Here is a 20,644-nt window from a genome sequence, read left to right on the forward strand (position 1 = left end):
CCTACATAAGGACTATATAAGGGCTCTTGTGTCCCCCAGAGGGGAATAAAGGCAGATTTTCGTTTATTACAATATCCCGCCTGCTTCTTCCAAGGAGGTCAAGGTGCCATAGACACTTTGCTGCTGCCGCTCTTATCCGCACAACAACCCTGCAAGGAAGCTCAGGCGCAGGGCGAGTGACTGGTCTCCCCCAAGCCCTAGTCAAGCGCTCTAACCACTACACCAGGTGCAGAAGAAACACACTTAAGCCATAAAGAATTCAGAGCCAAGGGATTTATTCCGAGTACCAGAACCGGACGTAGCTCATGGCCCTTCTGCATTCCCAGACACCCCAGATTTTCCTCCTCCTCCTCCTCCCCCCACAGTTCAGATGCAGAAACTTAGCCTTTTGTTGCTTTGCTCTGGGAAAACCACCAGGAGTCAGAAAACCTTGCGAGGCACCCAGAGGTCCGCTAGCGCTGAAACGTGGTGCTTTCGAGGGCATCGCAACTGCCTGCTGTTTCGACTTGACAGCTCAGGGAAGATCCCTAGCTTCATAAATTCGTAGAAAATCCATACTTTAACCGACTCTCCTCATTCCAACACAATTTTAACCCTTAAAGAAAGGTGAATTTATTCCCCAAGTGTGAGAGCACAGACACAGCCCCCCACCCAGGGGGTGACCAAGGGGCAACAAGAGACATTTGCAGAGGCAGTTGAGCAAGTCAGGTGTTCTGAAAGCCCATCTCCAGACAAGTCCCGAGGGCCAGGAGATGTCGAGAGTTTTATTGATCTTTCGGTGACGGGGACTTAAGAGGTGTTGGTAAAGGGGTCTGATAAAGTGACCTCATGTTCAACTGGTGTACCGCTTGTGTACCCCTCCCCTTTTGTGACATGCCAGTGATGTAGTGATGATGTCTCAGGGATGCCTCTCAAAGTGTATTCTGGGGGAAAGAGGGAAGGTTTAAAAGAGGAGGTCGCCCCATGCTCAGGGTTCTTACTCCTGGGGGGACCTGTTGTGCAACAATAAAGATCATGGTCTACTGACGGCTGTTTTGCTCCAAATTCCTCAGCTGGAACTTCCTTCTTTTACTAAGCGCATAGACCCGCGGGGGACTTGCACCCCGATGAGCTAGGCTCTGGAGTAGTCTCTCACCCCAGATTATTTTCCATAACACTGCCATGATGTCATTTTGGGGCAGATAAAATGTGATACTTCTCACAGAAACAGGCAACCGCGAGGCTTAGTGGGGGAACCCCCAGGAAGACTCACCCCACAGACAGAAGAACAAGCACCTTTGGCTAAAATGGTTTTTCGCAGGTGAGATGAGTGAAGTCCGCCTGATCCAACCTTTTCCAGAGAAACCCAGAGAACCCCCCGGGAAAAGGGGCACTGCAGCAGTCTTTCAACTGCAGATTCGGGGAGACACCCCCCGCCAACGAGGAAGCGGGTAGTTGGTGCCCAGAGGGCAGGGCTCTCCTTCTTCCGAAACTTTTAATAATTACAAAAATAGACAATGGTGGCTGTCGCAAAATAATGCTCTCTCCTGCCTCTTCTGTTTCTCTTTCTCTCTCTGCTCATCACTCTCGCGTTGGGGAGAAATCAGTCTCGCAGCTGCCTCTGGGATGAGAGTGGCGTGGCTCAGTTGTTTCATGGAATTGGAGAGTTGGAAGGGATTCCCAGAGGGTCAGGACTTGCGGCACGAGGATCCTCAACAGGTGGCCCTCCAACCTCTGCTGAGAAACCTCCAGGGAAGGAGAACCCTCCGCCTTCTTAGTTTCAGCAACTGCGAAACCAGTGAGGGAGGTTCAAAATCACCACTGGGGGTCAGATATTGCAGGCCGGAGTCCTTAGTGGTCCCCTAAACTGATTCATTTGGCACATGTAAGATCCTCCATCTGCCACCCTGAGATTCTCCACCCCAATATTTTTTCAAGGAACAAAAACAGAGGAAGACAACTGACGGCAGCCTTGCTGGCTCCCTGTTTTGTCTCGCAAAGTTGTGCATTCGGTGGTTCTTTTTCCTGTGCTTCTTTGCAGATCAACAACACGCACATGCACCCCACCTACACACAGAGCTTGGCTTCCTGCCGATGTGATGAGAGCAAAATGTTTCTGGGGGGGGCGCTGGCAGTGACTGGCTGCTTTGCGAGGTGTCCTGAGGATGATATTTCTGGGGCTGCAGCAGATGGGTCTTCTTCAGAGGGCTTCCTTTTCTGCAACGAAGAAAGCAACAGGGACCCTTCTGCCCACTCTCTGGCCCCCAACCAGCTGCAAAGAGCCCCCCAAGGTGATCATTGTACCGTCTTGACATAAACATGCAGCTCATCGAGAAAAGAAAGGGTGGAAGGAAGGAAGAACAGTCCCAGGCAGAGAGAAAACAAGAGAAGGCAGGGTCTGCGTTGATGGCAGGAGACAGGCGAGGCTTCTTCAGGAAAGACCCCCCATCAAATGGCAAGAGGGTCACCCCCCTTTCTCCCTCTCCTCCCCCCTAACTCAAGCACAGCACCAATTTCTGCTGGAGAAAATGGAGGGGTCAAGAAAGAACGTTTGGGCCGTTGGCAGGGTGTGGCAATGTCCTTCCCCAGAGGTCCTGGGGCACTTCTTGCTCAGGAAGAGTTTGGGGCGGCAGAGAGGGGCCCAATCCAGAGTCAAAGAGGAGGAGCAGAGGCTTCCTTCGCGGAGCCTGCAGAGAAAGTGGATCACCAGGCACAACAACGTCAAGGAAAAGAGGGCAGCCGGAAGATCGGAGACAGAGGAAGCTCCTGCAAAAGGGGAGAGAGGGGGAGTGGATGTGGGTCAACAGGCACAAACCCCTCCGACATCAAACCTCTGAATCCATATTTTACCCCCGGAGGCCGTGGCGAATTAATTGCAGAAACCGGGGCAAAAAGAGCTTGCTGCAAACGAGGGAGTCGATTTATGGCCTGTGGACAACAACGCGTTTGCCGTGACCCGGTTTTCAACATGAAGGGGATCCCGGGAAACCGTTCCCAGTGAGGGTGACTTGGGTGCAAAAGAGGTCGGGGAGCTCCTTCCCTCTTCCGTCCTCAAGCGGCCTTAAAGGTCATCTTGGGACAAATGAACCTGAAAGGAAAATGCTGAGGTGAAGCCACCGGATTACGGGGCATCGGGGCATATCAGCTTAGCTGGGAACAGTCCCGTTTGAGCCCCACAACTGAAGAGAAACACTTCATGCATCTGATTCAGCAGACTGTGGGCCAGAAAACGTCTGAGGCCACAATTTATATTTGTAAAGGATTTCAGGGGCTGCAAGACTCATGTTTCGTTTGGGTTTTTTTGTTGCAGCAAAATTAGTCACCTTGCAAGGAACTCACTGCTAGGAGATTCAGCACAATCACATCTGACACACCTCCAACTTGCACCATTTCAAGCTAGGCTGGTTGAAACTGCGCTCCTTAAATCCAAGCGAGGTGGATTTAGTATTTTAACCTTTTTGGGGTTGTTCTAAACTATTGTTGTGATTCTTTTCTCAATTTTCTTCCTTTACCTTTTCGTAAACCACCTTGAGGGGTTTTGTTTTTTCTTTTCTTTTTACAATCATACAGTGCACGGTTTTTACGAAATAATTTAATAGCAGCAGCATCCGTGGGTTGGGTTTAATTTGGGGGAAGTTACTTGCCTGTGAATACTGTTCCTTATCAGATTTGCCTGCTGCCTGGGGTAGATCAGGTGGGGCAGATGGTTGCAAGATAAATAAATGCATGCAGCAAAATAAAAGTAAAGGTAAAGGGACCCCTGACCGTTAGGTCCAGTCGTGGCTGACTCTGGGGTTGCGGCGCTCATCTCACTTTATTGGCCAAGGGAGCCGGCGTACAGCTTCCGGGTCATGTGGCCAGCAGGACTAAGCCACTTCTGGCAAACCAGAGCAGCACACGGAAACGCCGTTTACCTTCCCGCCGGAGCGGTACCTATTTATCTACTTGCACTTTGACGTGCTTTCGAACTGCTAGGTTGGCAGGAGCAGGGACCGAGCAACGGGAGCTCACCCCGTCACGGGGATTCGAACCGCCAACCTTCTGATCAGCAAGCCCTATGCTCTGGGGTTTAACCCACAGCACCACCCGCTTCCCTACATGCAGCAAAATACCTGATGGCTATTCAGCAACCAAATTTGCAAAGGAGGGTGGGCAGGAGCAGATCTGGCCCCCCTTTAAACAGAGACCTGAGGGTCCTCCCTGACTGCTGAGGGTCGGCCGAACCCAAAGGAGGACAGGGAGACACGGAGCACACACACACACACACACACACACACACGCACACACACACACAGAGCACCCCACCTGGCAAAGGTGCACCACCTCCTTCCTCTCGTCCGGCTTTCACCTCTTCCGGAGCCTCTTCATGAAGCAGCAGGTGACAGTGACGAGGACGGTGACGCCCATGAAAAGGGCACTGGAGACGCCCGCCAGGAGAGGGATGAACAAGGTGTCGATGGCTGGAGAGAGCAGAGGAAGAAACGGAAGAAGGTCAAGAGGGCAATGGCCTCGGTTTAAAAGCACCTTTCTCAAAAAACTAGAGTCCTTTTCGTTTGGATAATTCAGAGGGAAATTCTCAGCTGTCAAAAAATGTGGGAATCTTCCAGGATGCAGGAGAGGATACATTGTTTGATTATAGCCTTTCCAACTTGCATGAACAAGTTCCACAATTTAGCAGAGTAACATTCCCCCTTTTAAACTCACAGCAGAGGCGTTTCAGGCTCCCTAAAGCCTCTATAATAACTGTTCTGATTTCGCCCCCTTATTCTCTCATAAAAGATAAGACACAGCACAGTCTTCTATAAAAGTATAAAAAGGTTTACTCACACATCATTCTGTTCACAGTCGGATCCCAGAAGGCAGACTTAGCTTAGAAAAGTAACATACACCTGGAAACTATCCCATAAGGAGACAGTCCCTTTGTCCTCTCTTGGCTGGAGGCCAAAAGAGCATCTTTGGCTAGGCAGATGTTGCTTCTTCGACGCATGTAGTCAAAAGAGAGAGGTGACTGCCCTGCCCTGTGCTTTTGTCATTACCTGCAAAATTCCTCTTTGAACCTGTTGCACAATAAACTTGGTCTACAGCTATTTGCTCCGGTTGGTGGCTGGACTCCTTCCTTTTTTTTTAATATAATTTTTATTAACAATCCAATCAAATCACAAAATTACTTCCAAATTACAAAGCCAATTTTTTAAATTTTTGTTGGGGGTACCCATGCTTCGAGCTCAGAAAGGGATCCAAGCATCTCTCTTGCTGCTGCTTTAGTATGGACTCCTTCCTTTAGTCCCACGGGCTCTGCCTGAGCAGCTGGGGGACTGAGCAGCCTCGCACCTAGATTTTTCCGTAACACCCCTAAGTCCATGATTGGTCAGAGATGAATGGATGGAGGCTGGATGCCGTGAAAGCAAGGCAAATCTTTATTTTTCTGTTGCAACAGAGACACAGAACCCTTTTAAGGGTTTGCGTTTTGGCGTGGAGAAAGAGGACATCTCTACAAACCGCCAGCAATCCCATCACCCATAAGGCTGGCTGAACGTGGCTCAGGCAGGCCAAGGTGTGATATTCCTGAGGATCTGGCAAATTTTACATAGCTCCAGACACAGTTTACACAAGACATTAGCATTTGATAAGACCTCAGACATCTCTCAATGCAGAGAGCACCTTAGCAAACAATGGCAATGAATCCCAAGGAGGTTCATAGATATAGGAGAGGGACTTCCCCGGCTTGCTATCGGCCTCCCTGTTCTCAGGCAGGCGGGACTGAGGAGGCTAAGGAAATGTTGAGCGTCTTTAGGAGAGCCAAGATGGCTTCGGGATTGCTCTCCTGTACTATTGTAGACATGTGAGTTACAGTGGTACCTCGGGTTACAGACGCTTCAGGTTACAGACTCTGCTAACCCAGAAATAGTGCTTCAGGTTAAGAACTTTGCTTCAGGATAAGAACTGAAAATGTGCTCCGGCGGCGCGGCAGCAGCAGGAGGCCCCATTAGCTAAAGTGATGCTTCAGGTTAAGAACAGTTTCAGGTTAAGTACAGACCTCCAGAACGAATTAAGTACTTAACCCGAGGTACCACTGTATATGCTTATGTATGTGTGTTTACCTCATGCAATTATCAACATTTATTCTATATTTAAGACCTTAGAGTCACTTAAATCTTAGAATAGCTTTGGAAGTGGATACAGGCTGTAGGGTTAGAAGTAGAAGATAGTTTATTTTAAAATAGTATTATTTGTAAGTGATAAAATGTGAAGATTTTTATGGTAAGTAAGTGTGATAAAAATGGTTAGAAATTATGATATATGTAAACTGCTAAAGATGAGGTAAAATGAAAATCAGACGGGGGGACTTGGGGAAACTCACCTAACAATGTTTAGAAAAAATAAGGATAAAACAAGAATTTGTTTGTATTGTTTGTTTTCTGTTTGCATTGTTTATTTGTGTTATGAAATGAATAAAAAAAAATTGGGTGAAAAAAGACCTTAGAATTACTATAACAGGCGACTGACAGCCCTCCCCTCCTCCATATATTTGTCCAACCGGATTTTAAAGGCACCAAGGTTGGTCATCACTGGCTCCTGTGGCAAGGAGTTCCATAGTTTAACTCTGCGCTCTGCAAAGAAGGCCTTTCTTTTCATCTGTGAAAAAGGACATCGTCTGCCCCAAATCTCCCAAATCTCCCAAAAGGAGGATTCCCCCCCCCAAAAAAAGAAGGGGTTACTCACCCAACGTGTATGGATAAACAGTGACCATGTTGGACTTGGCGGACCCAGCCTTGTACCAGCTGAGATCCGGGTAGCGCACCCAGGCGGTGACAGCGCAGTGGTACTTGCCCTCATCCGACGGCTGCACCCCGTGGAGGCGCAGGCGGTGGCTGGTGGGGCTGGCTTTGTCCACGCTGACGGCGCCCCCCGAGGGCCGGCTGGCCAAGTCGGCCACCCCCTCGCGGCTGACGGAGGCCAGCAGGACCCCGTGAGAGGTGGGGCCCTCGTCGGGCAGCTCCACCCACCAGCTGAGGGCCAGGGCGATGTCCTGCGTGGCTTCCACCGAGACGTTGCAGCGCACTTCGGCCGTGTCCCCGCGGTAGATGGTGGCGGAGGGCAGCCACGCCGTGGCCTCAAGCACCACCGCTGCAGGGGAGGGCAGAGAAGAGGCCGGACTCAGCATCCCTGAATCCCGGAAACGTATCTCGGAGACACTCCTCTGCCTGGCAGCTTCGATTATCATTTTTCTTAGCCAACCCATTGAGTCCCAGCACCCTCTTCCGACGATGGCCAAGGGAACCTAGGAATTGAGGTCGTTTTGCCCGGACACTGAGGTCCAGCTCTGAGGGCCTTCTGGCGGTTCCCTCGCTACGAGAAGCCAAGTTACAGGGAACCAGGCAGAGGGCCTTCTTCGTGGTGGCGCCTGCCCTGTGGAACGCCCTCCCATCAGATGTCAAAGAGAACAACAACTACCAGACTTTTAGAAGACATCTGAAGGCAGCCCTGTTTAGGGAAGCTTTTAATGTTTAATAGGTTATTTTAGTGTTTTGTTGGAAGCCGCCCAGAGTGGATGAGGAAACCCAGCCAGATGGGAGGGGTAAAGGTAAAAGGTCCCCTGACCATCAGGTCCAGTCGTGGCCGACTCTGGGGTTGTGGCGCTCATCTCTCTTTACTGGCCGAGGGAGCCAGGGTACAGCTTCCGGGTCATGTAGCCAGCAGGACTAAGCCGCTTCTGGCGAACCACAGCAGCGCATGGAAACGCTGTTTACCTTCCCGCTGGAGTGGTACCTATTTATCTACTTGCACTTTGAGGTGCTTTCGAACTGCTATGTTGGCAGGAGCAGGGACTGAGCAACGGGAGCTCACCCCACTGCGGGGATTCGAACTGCCGACCTTCTGATCGGCAAGTCCTGGGCTCAGTGGTTTAACCCACAGCGCCACCCGTGTAAATAATAAATTATTATTATTATTATTATTATTATTATTATTATTATTATTAGGACCGAAGAAGAGCCTGGCTGCTGGCTCAGGCCAAAGGGGGCCCACCTAGGGTCCTCTCCTTACAGGGGTCAGCCAGATGTCCCATTTGGGAAACCCGCAAGCAGGATCCAAGCGCAAGGGCATCTCTGGCGTCCCATGGCTTCCAGCAAGGGCCATTCAGAAGCCCTGCTGCCTCCATCGTGGCCAGGAGCCCTGGATATCCCTCTCATCTATGAACTTGTCCAGTCCTTATTTATTTGCATAAATAAATATTTTTATAGTGGCGTATTATAAAATTGTATCACGGAGGTATACAATATGAAAACCCCAAACCGTCCAAATGCTAGAATATCTACAAATGGCTGTGATGACAGGGAGAATTAGAGGGTATCCAAAACAGAAAGTACAGAAAGAATGGAAAATCTTTAAAGAGTATTTGGAAAAGTATTACAATAACAAATCTCTCCTGGCATAAATAGAATGATCCTTGTAAAACAGCAAATATAATGTTTTCTGATATCTGATGAGAACAAAGAAAGAAATACAATAACTTGGAACTGTGTGTGAAGAAATTGTAGAAATAATAATACAATGAGTCTAATCGGAAGCCAAATATGTTTGTTTTGCTTTGTTTCCTTCTTCCTTTTTTCTCCCCCCCCCTCCCTTCACTCCCCCCTCTTCTTCTTTTTCTCTTTTCTTTTTTGTGTTTCCTTTCCTGGTCTTTCTATTTTTGATATGTTAAGAAAGAGATAAAAGTGTATTATGAAAACCTCAGCAAGTTAAAAGTCATGTTGTGTAATTTCTTTCTTAGTATTTATAAAATGTTGGTTAATTGTAATGATTTGATGTAGAAGCTACCGTGGTTTTTTCCTTTGTTATTGTTGAATTCTAAATAAAGTTTTATTCTGTTAAAACAAAAATGAAAACCCCAAACTGGACAGTAAAGTCACAGGAAGTTTAAAGCGAGTCAAAAGCACAAAGAAATTAGAAGCAGGAACCAGGGGCCTTTGTGTAAGGATGTTTTTTCCGAACCGCCTGCCTGGCAGGAGAGGAAGGTTTTCAGGAGGCATTTAAAAATTGGCACAGAAGGCGACCGCCTGGTTCTGTTTGCCCTTTCGATTTTACATTAACGAAAAATACATATTCAAAAACTATTGTTCTATTCAACTGCACAGGGGATTTTTTTTTATTTTTACGGTTTATTTCCTCTTCCTCCCTTTTCTCCTGAAACAACCTGGGCAGGCAGGTGAGGCTGAGAGGGAGCGACTGGACTAAGGTCACACACACAGTAAGCTACTTCAACTCTGCTCAGGTGCTTGGAAAGCCAATCTGAATTTTAACCGGCCTATTTTAACTTTCCCCATGTTTTAAACTATTGCAATTTCCCCTTGATTGCACTGTTTTGTCTTATTTAAGTCATTTGAGGATTGTTTTTACAATAAAGCAGTGTGTTTTATGAAATAAATGTACAGTCGTACCTCAGGTTACAGACGCTTCAGGTTGAGTGTTTTCGGGGTACAGACGTGCCCAAACCCGTACTGGCAGTTGCACATGCGCAAAAGTGCTAAATCGCTCTTTGCACATGCACAGAAGTGCCAAATCTTGACCCGCGAGTGCGCAGACGCAGCGCTGGGGGTTGCAAATGCTGTGGGTTGCGAACATGCCTCCCGCACGGATCATGTTCGCAACCCGAGCGTCCACTGTAAATGAATAAATATATGTGCAATGGTTCTAGGGGTTGCTCGTGCATAAACCGGCGCCACACCTGGCTGGGTTGCCTGAGTGAACCCTTTCTGTCCGGACAGCCACTCGCCCGTGGCTGTCTCAGTCACTGGCAGAATCCGTCAGTGGGTGTTTCTTGAACTTCTTCCAGCAAAGAAGCTCTTTGACGCCTAGTCTCCACCTACTCTCCCTGCGCGGAAGCCTTCTGCGCAGGGAGGGTGTGGGCAGCGGAGGACCTGTGCTCTCCCCGCTGGTCTCCGGCGAGGAGTCATGGAGCCACCTCACCGATTCCCCCCTCTGCCCCCCTTCACCCCTGGTGTTACGCTGATTTCCTTCCCCAGAAGATGGGCTGCTTCTCCCCATCCCAGGACACTCTCCGGAATCCCTCTGGAGCCCCCTCTCTCCCTTTGGCTCCAATGGCAGTTCCCTGACAATATGTAAAGGAGGAGGAGGAGGAGGAGGAGGAGGAGGAGGAGGAGGAGGAGAAGGAGAAGGAGAAGGAGAAGGAGAAGGAGAAGGAGAAGGAGAAGGAGAAGGAGAAGGAGAATCTAAACAGGACATGAGAGCGGAATCAGCTTTCACGGTTCCAGGGCTGCAAAGTGTCCTTATCCCAGCAAAGGAGAGGGAAATTTGGGGACCCAAAGCCAGCTCAGTGACCCCATACGCACCTTCCGATTTCATGTCCACCGTCAGGGCCTCGGACCGGACACTGGCCACTTCGCGCAGCTTGTCGCCAGGGGAGCGCACAAAGGCCCACACCACGCACCGGTAGGAGCCCACATCGCTGGGCTGGGCCGACTCAATCCGCAGCTGGTAGGAGCCCAGAGGAGAGGCCAGTTTCTGCAGGGAGACGTGGCGCCGGCCGACGTCGCGGTTGGCATAGCTGTCGCCCAGGACAAGCGCCCCATCCGGGTCCAAGCGGGCCACCAGGCGCCCTTCTCCCTCACTGCCCTGGCTCACTTCCCAGCCAAGGGAGTAGACGATGTGGGGCAAAGGGGTGGCCTGGAGGACAGAGGCATTGCAGAGGAGTTCCAGGGCTTCTCCAGAGCCGACACGGACTTTGGCGGGGCTGGCGGAGGCGGCCAACTGGCTGGCTGAAAGCAGAGCAAGAGAAAGTCAGGGGGAGAAGGTCAGAGCAGCTTGTGAGAAAAGGATCAAAGGGTCCCAGCAGATCACGATTTTGACAGGAATCAACCATGTGATGCAGCAGCTAAAAAGGCTAATGCAATTAATTCTAGGTCCAGGGAAGTCATAGTTCTGCTCTCTTCTGCCTTGGCCAGACCCCACCTGGAATACTGTGTCCAGTTCTGGGTACCACAATTTAAGAAGGATGTCGACAAGCTGGAAGGTGTGCAGAGGAGGGCAAGCAGGCCTTATGAGGAGTGGCTGAGGAAGCTGGATATGTTTAGTCTGGAGAAGAGAAGACTGAGAAAAAGTATGAGAGCCACCTTCAAATACAGTGGTACCTTGGTTCTCAAATTTAATCTGTTCCAAAACCAAAGCGTTCCAAAACCAAGGAATGCTTTCCCATAGAAAGCAATGCAAAATGGATTAATCCATTCCAGACTTTTAAAAACAACCCCCAAACAGCAATTTAACATGAATTTTTCTATCTAAAAAGACCATTGATCCATAAAATACATAAACAATGTACTGCAGTCACAAAATCAATCAATAGCTGAACTGTGGGATGCAACCTGAAAAGACGTAACCTGAGCTGAACGTAACAAGAGGTATGACTGTATTCTCCTGTTCTGCGGGGGGGGGGGGGGGACACAAACCAATGGATCCAAATTGCAAGAAACGGGTTTCTGACAACTTTAGGAAGAGCCATTTGGCAGTGGAGCAAAAGGTGGTGAACTCTCCATCGTCGGATGGCCACCTGTCAGGGATTCTGTAGCAGTGATTGCAGGGGGCAGACTAGAGGACCCTTGAGGTCCCTTTGAATTCGTACGATTCAACGAATGCAGGAATTGCAGCGAAGGAATCCCTGGCAGGTGGCCACCGAACCTCTGCTCCCAAACCACCAGCGAAGGCAAATCCACCACCTTCCGAGGGAGCTCGTTCCACTGCCAAACGGATCTTCACCCTCAGACTTTCCCACCTCCAAGAGCCACAGTGGATCCCTCCTCCTGAGGAAAACTCACCTGGTTTTAAACGCAGGGTAAGGAGTCTCTATGGGAGTAAGGTAAAGGGTAAAAGGACCCCTGACCGTTAGGTCCAGTCATGGCCGACTCTGGGGTTGCGGCGCTCATCTCGCTTTACTGGCCGAGGGAGCCGGTGTACAGCTTCTGGGTCATGTGGCCAGCAGGACTAAGCCACTTCTGGTGAACCAGAGCAGCGCACGGAAACACCGTTTACCTTCCCGCCAGAGTGGTACCTATTTATCTACTTGCACTTTGACGTGCTTTTGAACTGCTAGGTGGGCAGGAGCAGGGACTGAGCAACGGGAGCTCACTCTGTCATGGGGATTCGAACCCCTGACCTTCCGATCAGCAAGGCCTAGACTCTGCGGTTTAACCCACAGCGCCACCCACATCCCATTCTATGGGAGTATATTGTATTTCAAAATGGAGTACCAGAGTTTTTAGGGGGCTAACCAGGGTGGGATAGCAGGCTTGCTGGTTTTTGAATTTTTCCATTTCGTTGTTCTGTATGGGACAATGACAATAAAGATTATTGTATCATATCATTTCATTTCATTTCATTTCATTTCATTTCATTTCATTTCATTTCATTTCATATCATATCATATCATATCATATCATATCATATCATATCATATCATACCTACGGTGCGGACGGTGACTTGAGCCAACACCACCCGCTTCTCTGCAATCTGCTGCCAGCTCCCATCAGGATCCTGGATCCACTCCCCAGCGACACAGTGGTAGATCCCAGCGTCTTCGGGCCTCAGCCAACCCAGGACCATCTGGTACCGTCGGTCTCCCGTCTTCGCCAGCGACAGCTCTTGCGCCTGGTGGCGCTCGGTGAATCTCTCGCCAGCCTCCACGGCGAAGTCTCGGCGCACGGTGATCACCTCCTGCAGAGGCCGGACGTCCCTGGAGGCGTCGGGGGCGGACAGGCCGAAGGAGACGGAGAGGTGGATGTGCTGCGGGGTCTGGCTGGTCACGGCACACGTCAGCTGGAGGTCCTCGCTTTCCCAAAGCGTCAGCTGCAGCGGAAAGGCGGACACAGCCCCCCGGCTGCGGAAAGGGGGCTTTGGGGCGGAAGGAGCAGCCGGCAACACGGAGAGCTTGTCGGGAATGACTGTGGGGCAGGAGGGAAAGCGGATCAGGGCCCCCCGCAGTCGCATCAAGAGAGGGGAAATTATGGCTCTGCAAAAATGTACGTCTTGGACAAAACCGCACCCGAAACACATACCGTATTTTTCTCTTTATAGGATGCACTTTTCCCCCTCCAAAAATGAAGGGGAGGTGTGTGTGTCCTGTGGGGCGAATGCAGGCTCCTTGGCTTCAGCGATAGCAACGTGAAGCCTCCGAAGCTCAGAGGGAGAGCTCCCCCTGTGCTCCAGAGGCTTCGTGTCGCTTTCACTGAAGCCGCCTGGAGCCCCTGGAGCACAGTGGGAACTCCAGCTGCTCTCCGGGGACTTCAGGCAGCTATCCGCAAGCCCTTGGAGTGCAACAGGAGTTCCCGCTGCGCTCCGAAGGCTTGGGGATAGCCGCCTGAAGCCTGGAGAGCGAGAGGGGTCAGTGCACACCGATCCCTCTTGCTCTCCAGGCTTCGCTTTGCTGGAGAGGTGCTGCACAGTTTTCCCTCTCTGCGCAGCGCCCCTTCCGCGAAGCGGGAGGAGAAATGGAAGGGGCTCCGTTTCTCCTGCCGCTTTGCTGAGCGGAGAGGGGGAGAATTTTTTCCCCCGTTTCCCCCCTCCTATGGTCTGGTGCATCCTATAGAGTGAAAAATACGGTACGTCTGTTAAGGGGGAATCTGCGCTAAGGTGCTGGTGAATTTCCAGGGGGGGGGGTTAATTGTATTTTCAGGCACTCCTTCTCCAAATTGAGGCATGCATAGACAGGGGTACCTCGGTTTTTGAGCGTCTCGGAAGCTGAACGTTTCGGTTTTCGAATACTGAAAACTCGGAAGTCATTGCTTCCATTTTCAAACGCGCCTTGGAAGTCAAAGGACTTCCACTGTGTGTTTTTCAGTTTTTCCAACTGGACTTGCAGCTAACCCTTTGCGCCTCAGTTTTCGAACGTTTCGGAAGTCAAATGTTTTCTTGGAATGGATTACATTTGAGAACCGAGGTACCACTGTATAACACACATGCCGGTTAGAGAGTTGCACCGCACTGCAAAATTGAGAAAAGTGCAGATTCCAAAAAGTATGTTTGGGTCTGCATGTTGGTCCGAGAAGAGAGAATGAGGACGTTTCTCATGAAAAATTGGGTGGTTTTTCGTTCGACTCTGAGCCCACCTGGCTTCTGTGAGTTGTGCTCACTGCCAGTTGTACTGAAATTAATCAGTATGGTGAACGTAAGTTCATTCATTTCAATGGGTCTACACTTGAGTAGAATTTATTGCATTTCTACCCCCAACCTTTTCTCTAGGGCACTCAAGGGGGGCCACAGGGTTCTCCCCCTCCCCATTTAATCCCCACAACAATCCTGTGAGGTAGGTTGGGCTGAGAGAAGCCCTGAGGTCCCACCCAGTGCGTTTCATGGCTGAGTGCAAATTTGAACCCTGGCCTTTCCAACGTCATAATCCAGCACTCTAACCACTACACCGCACTGCCTGTTTTATTTTATTTTCCAGAGGTCCCAGGGAGAGCTATGAAAATTTAAAGCAGTTTTAAAAACCTACTTTTAAAAAACAAGAACAAAAACTTCCATTTTAAAGTAAAGGTAAAGGTCCAGTTGTGGCCGACTTTGGGGTTGCGGTGCTCATCTCGCTTTACTGGCCGAGCTTCCAGCTTCCGGGTCATGTGGCCAGCAGGACTAAGCCGCTTCTGGCGAACCAGAGCAGCACACGGAAACGGAAACGGAGTGGTACCTATTTATCTACTTGCACTTCGTGCTTTCGAACTGCTAGGTTGGCGGGAGCAGGGACCGAGCAACGGGAGCTCACCCCATTGCGGGGATTCGAACCGCCGATCTTCTGATCAGCAAGTCCTAGGCTCTGTGGTTTAACCCACAGGACCACCTGCGTCCACACTTCCATTTTACAAACAAACAAAATACATTTTAAATTCAATTTTTGTCCTGTCCTCCCTCCCAAATAAGCCCAGGGCTCTAAGTACGCCATCAAAGCGTCTTGAAACCATTTTCAATGCAGAAGCAGACTGGGAAAGATATCCAGAAGGACATGAATCAGGCCCAAGGGAGACTATTGAGCCCACAATGGCCAACCAGGTGCCCATTACAGGAAAGTCACAAGCAGAATCCGAGCACAAGAGCAACACTCTCTTCTCTTGCAGTCAGTCTGGCTAGTAGCCCTTGATAACCCCCTTCTCCTTTATGAATTTATCCAAACCTCTTTTAAGCCATCTAGGCTGGCGGCCAGCACTCCCTCCAGTGGCAGGGAGTTCCACAGTCTAACTGCACTGGCTCTCGGTGCAGGGACAGAGAAGAGAGGTGGATACAATTTACTTTAATAAAAATACCATTTTTTTAAAAAAAACCCAAGGTCCGCAATGAACAGAGGCAGGAGTTCCCAGCCCCGGAAAGATTTCTTCTCTGGATTTAGCTGCCAGGAGGACGTGGGGGCTTCAGATGGGGAGCCAGATGGGCCCCCTTCCTGCTCTCACGCCCCCCCCCATGGCCCGCCCCGCAGGGCTGCCCCACTCGGCAGAGCTTGGCCTGCAGACAAGCCCAGGCTCAGAAGCCATCTGCTCGTCCCAGCCGCTAAACGGATTAGCGGAGCAGCGGACACAGCAGCGACCTCGGGGAAAATCACCATCGCTAATGCAATAAACCTCCACGTCAGATGACCGCGGAAGGTGCCTGCATCCCACAGTCGGTCCCAGAGGCAGCGAGGTCTAGTGGTTAGAGTGTCGGCCAAGGACCTGAGAGACCAAGGTTCAAGTCGTCCCACTTGGCCATGAAACTCCTCAGGGCCAGTCACAGCCTCTCTTGGGCTTGCCCAACTCACAGGGTGTTTTTGAGGGGATCCAATGAGGACCAGGACCGGGAGAGCACAGGGTTCGAATCCACTCACGGCTGCCCTGAAGCTCACAGGATTTGACCTTCAATTAACATAGTATTGCCTATTTAAATAGGCACTTTCCTGCACCTAAGGAAGTCAGGCTGCTGGATCAGGCCATCTCGGCCAGCCCTCTGTTCTCATGGTGGCCAAATACTCCGCAGGACCTAGGAATCCAGATAGACTGCCTGTGGAGCTGGAGGTTCCATTGGGTCATTGGAAGAGCCTACTGGATCAGGCCAATGGCCAGCTGGAAGCCCAAAAGCAAGCCCAAAATCAGAGCGCAACTCTCCCCCCTTACAATTCCCTGCATTTCCTGCCTCCGTGGAGGGACAGCAGAGCCATGGGAACGTCAGGAGAGTCTTGCCCATCAGAGCCAGCGTGGTGCCGTGTTTGCCGAGCCTCCAGTTCCAGTGGCAGTCTATCTACATTCCTAAGTTCTTGGGCGAATTTGAGGAGGAAAACTCTGATGCTAAACTTGTCCTGCCTTACAGCCATACACATTCATGCGAAAGGCTTCAGGTGCAAGCCCCGAGAAAAGAACCCGAACCTGCTACCTTCTTTGGGAGAAGAAAAGGCGAAGGAGTAGGCCTTACACAAATCCCTAAGGCGGCTGCATGGCGTTTTGTACGCCTCCCCCCAGCAACTCCTGCAGCCACGCTGGTGCCAAATGTCTCGCTCCGCTTTCCTTTGGACCAGCGAAGCCGGGGAGGGGGGTGCCTGGTCATCGGGGCAGCCCAGGACCTCCAGACCCACCAACCAGGCTTGTACCCCACAGGGGTCACTTCAGTGCTGCCAACACAGCAAAAGCAACACAGGAGGCAGCAGGAGGCAGGTCCTGAAAGACCTACACTGGCTCCCAGGATGTTTCCGAGCACAATTCAAAGTCTTGGTGCTGTATTTTGTTTTTAATATTTGATCGGGAGCTGCCCAGAATGGCTGGGGAAACCCAGCCAGATGGGCGGGGTATTAATAATAATAATAATAATAATAATAATAATAATAATAATGATAATACCAGTCTCTGATGCCACAGCAAGTGCTGTGATTCTCCAGCCATTTGACTTCACCTCCATTGTCTCTTGAGACAAAAGGGGAATTTGACTCCTGGGAGAACAGGGGGCTGGGCTAGGAATGGCCCCCTTTGGCCGATCCAAAATGACTCTCCTTACACTTTCATTGTCTTCAACTCCCCCCCCTTTCGGTTCTGCCCCCCAATACCCCTCCATCGCCCCCGTACCTCTCAGCTCCACCTTGCTGCTGTACGTCCCGTGGTACTTGGAGTCGGTGGTGGGGGTGTAGCACTCGTAGACCCCCGCGTCTTCCGGGCGCACCCCCTTGATACGCAGCGCCACGGCGTCCCCCCGCAGCCGCTGGATGGAGACATTGCCCGCCTGCACCCGGGGCGCGAAGACGGCGTAAGGGAACTTGGGGTCCTTGGTGCTGACCACCCCGATGGAGATGTCAGGGGCCGACGGGCGGTAGAGGAACCACTCAAAGTGCTGCAGGGTGGGGCCCTCGTACTCCGAGACGTTGCAGGGGATGGAGACGGATGTCCCTTCCACGCGGTACAAGGGCCCCGGAGGGAGGTGGACTTCCCGGGCGCCGGCACTCAGGACTGTGGGGAGAGAAGAGGAGAGGGCACTGCAGGACTGCGGGGAGGAGAGCGCAGTGTTCCCCAACCTTGGGTCTCCAGCTGTTTTTGGACTACAACTCCCATCATCCCTCGCTAGCAAGACCAGTGGTCAAGGATGATGGGAATTGTAGTCCGAAAACATCTGGAGACCCAAGGTTGGGGAACACTGCCCTAGGGGGGATGCAAGAATCACAGCTCACAAATCACTGACAGGTGGCCACCCAAGCGCTGCTTAAAAACCTCAGATGGGTCATGGAATTGCAGAACTGGAACCCCAGGGCTCATCCAGACCAACCCTGCAGTTGTCCTAATTCCTCACTCACTTGGGTGAGGAAACACACTTGGGTGACTGACCTCAACCTAATTATGATAAGCTAATTACGATCTCTCTCTCTCTCTCTCATTTAATTATATTTTTCAAACTCAAAAAAAAAAAAAATTAAGGTCATATAAATAAATAATATATATATATATACACATATATAATAAATGTACAAACCAAACACGTACATAAATATATAAACCACATGTCTGAAGCAGCGCAGGAAAACAGCCCTGAAACCATTTTGACTCCCAAACTGACCAAATGATTTCTCTGCAAGGTCGAAGGAAAATGGAAAAGCCTCTCCATTGTCTTTCCTTCACAAGTCCTGCATTAAGGGCACATTTAAGATATGAATAGGGTGTGAGCCTGTGACGTGGCTCAGGAACTAAGTAGTTATCATTACAAAAGACTGGCCAGGCTCCCCAGGCAGTCCAGCCAAGTGAGCATTCAACAGGTAACCTGGCAGACAGGAGGGAAACAAAGCACTCAGATTTCTGCTGTAGACCGCCCTTTCTGTGATGTAAGTATGATGTATCTGGGGGTGGTCTTGAGCTCCAGGGCAGGGAATTTAAAATGTCTGTATAAGGGCGGACAGACCTGGGTTCAGGGTCCTCCTTTGATCTCCTGTGTGTGAGGGGAGCACCCTGTTGCAACAGATCAATAAAGATCAGGCTTACTAGCTGCTTTGCTTCTCAATATTCTCTGCTTGGCCTCTGTTCTTTTCTCCCACCAATGGAGAACCTACAAAGGACTCTGTAAGGGCTCTTGTGTCTCCCATAAGGGAATAAGGACAGATTTTCGTTTATTACAAAACGTTTTTTGCAATGACCTTCAAATCAAAGAATTACGGTACATATTTCATGAGTTGACTTTCCCACCCTTGTCTCCACAGTGTTTTTGCTCAGACTTTTTCAACTGCATTATCTCTTTATCCATTACCAAAATTCCTGAACACCTCTAGTCATCACATACAGCTCCCAAGTTAAAACAGTACAACGCATCATCAGAGATCTACAACCTCTCCTGGACAATGACAGTTCTCTTTCTCAAGCTCTGGGAGGAAGACCTTTCATTGCCTACAGACAGCCACCCAGTCTTAAACAACTCCTAACCCACAATAATACTACAACCAGACCTAACACGGACACTGGCACCAGAGCCTGCAATAAACCCAGATGCCAACTTTGCTGCCACATACACCCGGACAACACCATTACTGGCCCCAACAACATCACACATACCATCTCGGGACTATTTAATTGCTCATCGTCTAACATTGTGTATGCCATAAAATGCCAACAGTGTCCTTCAGCTCTCTATATTGGACAAACAGGCCAGACCTTACGCCAAAGAATAAACGGACATAAATCCGACATCAGGAACCACAAGACAGAAAAACCAGTAGGAGAACACTTCAATCTCCCAGGACATTCTATACAAGATCTCAAAGTAGCTGTTCTATTACAAAGGAATTTCAGAAATAGACTGGAAAGAGAAGCTGCTGAATTGCAACTTATCACCAAACTTAAAACTATAGAGAGACCTGGTTTGAACAAAGACACTGGATTCTTATCTCATTATACATGACAAAGCCATTTTTCACCTTCTCACCCCTTGCTTTTTCCTGTTAGACCTATTGCAGTCGTTAAGAGTCGTCAACAGGCTCATCGCAGCTATCTGCCAATCACCCATTCCCACCACCCTTCTGAGTAATACCCCTCCCCACCTTCTCACTATATAGAAAGGTCCGGTGACTTCTGTTTCAGTGTATCTGAAGAAGTGTGCATGCACACGAAAGCTCATACCTAGAACTAACTCAGTTGGTCTTTAAGGTGCTACTGGAAGGAATTTTTTTATTTTGTTTTGACCATGGCAGACCAACACGGCTACCTATCTGTAACTGGAACTATGGAAGGCACCACATTGAGCCGCATGAAATGGAAGTCCATCAACCTCACCAAGAAACTTGCACAGGTACAGACTGATATCTTCTTTCTTACTAAATGCAAGAACCTGGACATTATACCCAAGGGTCTTAGAATTAAGAACCCTCTACAATCCACGTATCCCACTGAATATGCAAGAAAACTATGCAGCACTTTCTCTAAGAAGCTGCTCAAACATCTGATCAGCGTCCTCTACTCTAAACAGAAGCTAATAAAGGAGGAACTCCTTGTATTGGACAACTCTATCAGGAACCACCAAGCTTGGCAAGAGTTCCAAAAGGAAAAACAGAACATTTACCACTCTCAACTGGAGCTACTGAAAAAACAGAAAAACAAGAAACTCTCTTACCTTTCCAACCTACAGGCTACTAATCAAAACAAGATCAACAATATTGTCAATCTCTCACAGCAAGCACTCAGCCCAGCTGAGGAATCAGTCCTTTCACGTGGACTGTCATTCTGCCCTGCCAAATCCCCAGACATGATTCAGTTCTGTGGGGACTTGGAAGCATTTTTCCGCCGTTTACGCCTGAAGGAGTATTTTCAACACACACAACAACAAGACAAAGCAGAACAAGCAACAATTTCACAACCCACTGCAGAACAACAACCACCCTCCCAACAGAACACTGACCACCAACTACCACCGAAAAAGTGTTACACAAAAAGGGACTCCACATGGACCCCTCCTGATGGACGCAATACCACACTGGACTTGTACATTGACTGCTTCCGCCACAGAATCCAAACAGATGTGACCAGAAAACACCATCGCTTACAACAAAATCTAAACCATGCCGAAAGGAGAGCCATAGATAATCTCAGAAACAACCCAGACATTATAATTAAAGAAGCGGACAAAGGTGGAGCGGTCGTCATCATGAACAAAACTGACTACATTCAGGAGGCTCACAGA

General features: G+C 49.8%; 1 protein-coding gene across 1 annotated transcript in view; it reads right to left on the reverse strand.

Moving 5' to 3' along the window:
• Nucleotides 1–2,099: 2,099 nt before the first annotated feature.
• The window catches only part of IGSF8 (immunoglobulin superfamily member 8), a 29,549-nt gene continuing 11,004 nt past the window's right edge, over nt 2,100–20,644 (reverse strand). Inside the window, exons 2-7 of the mRNA XM_081841010.1 lie at nt 17,062–17,439; nt 12,454–12,933; nt 10,332–10,757; nt 6,703–7,107; nt 4,285–4,439; nt 2,100–2,745 (exon numbers count right to left, since the gene is read on the reverse strand). Of these exons, the coding sequence (XP_081697136.1) occupies nt 4,324–4,439; nt 6,703–7,107; nt 10,332–10,757; nt 12,454–12,933; nt 17,062–17,439 (1,805 nt within the window). The 3' untranslated portion in view covers nt 2,100–2,745; nt 4,285–4,323. The remainder of the gene's footprint in view (nt 2,746–4,284; nt 4,440–6,702; nt 7,108–10,331; nt 10,758–12,453; nt 12,934–17,061; nt 17,440–20,644) is intronic.

This window comes from Podarcis erhardii, assembly GCF_964252035.2.
Source record: "Podarcis erhardii genome assembly, chromosome: 15".
NCBI classification, from domain to species: domain Eukaryota; kingdom Metazoa; phylum Chordata; class Lepidosauria; order Squamata; family Lacertidae; genus Podarcis; species Podarcis erhardii.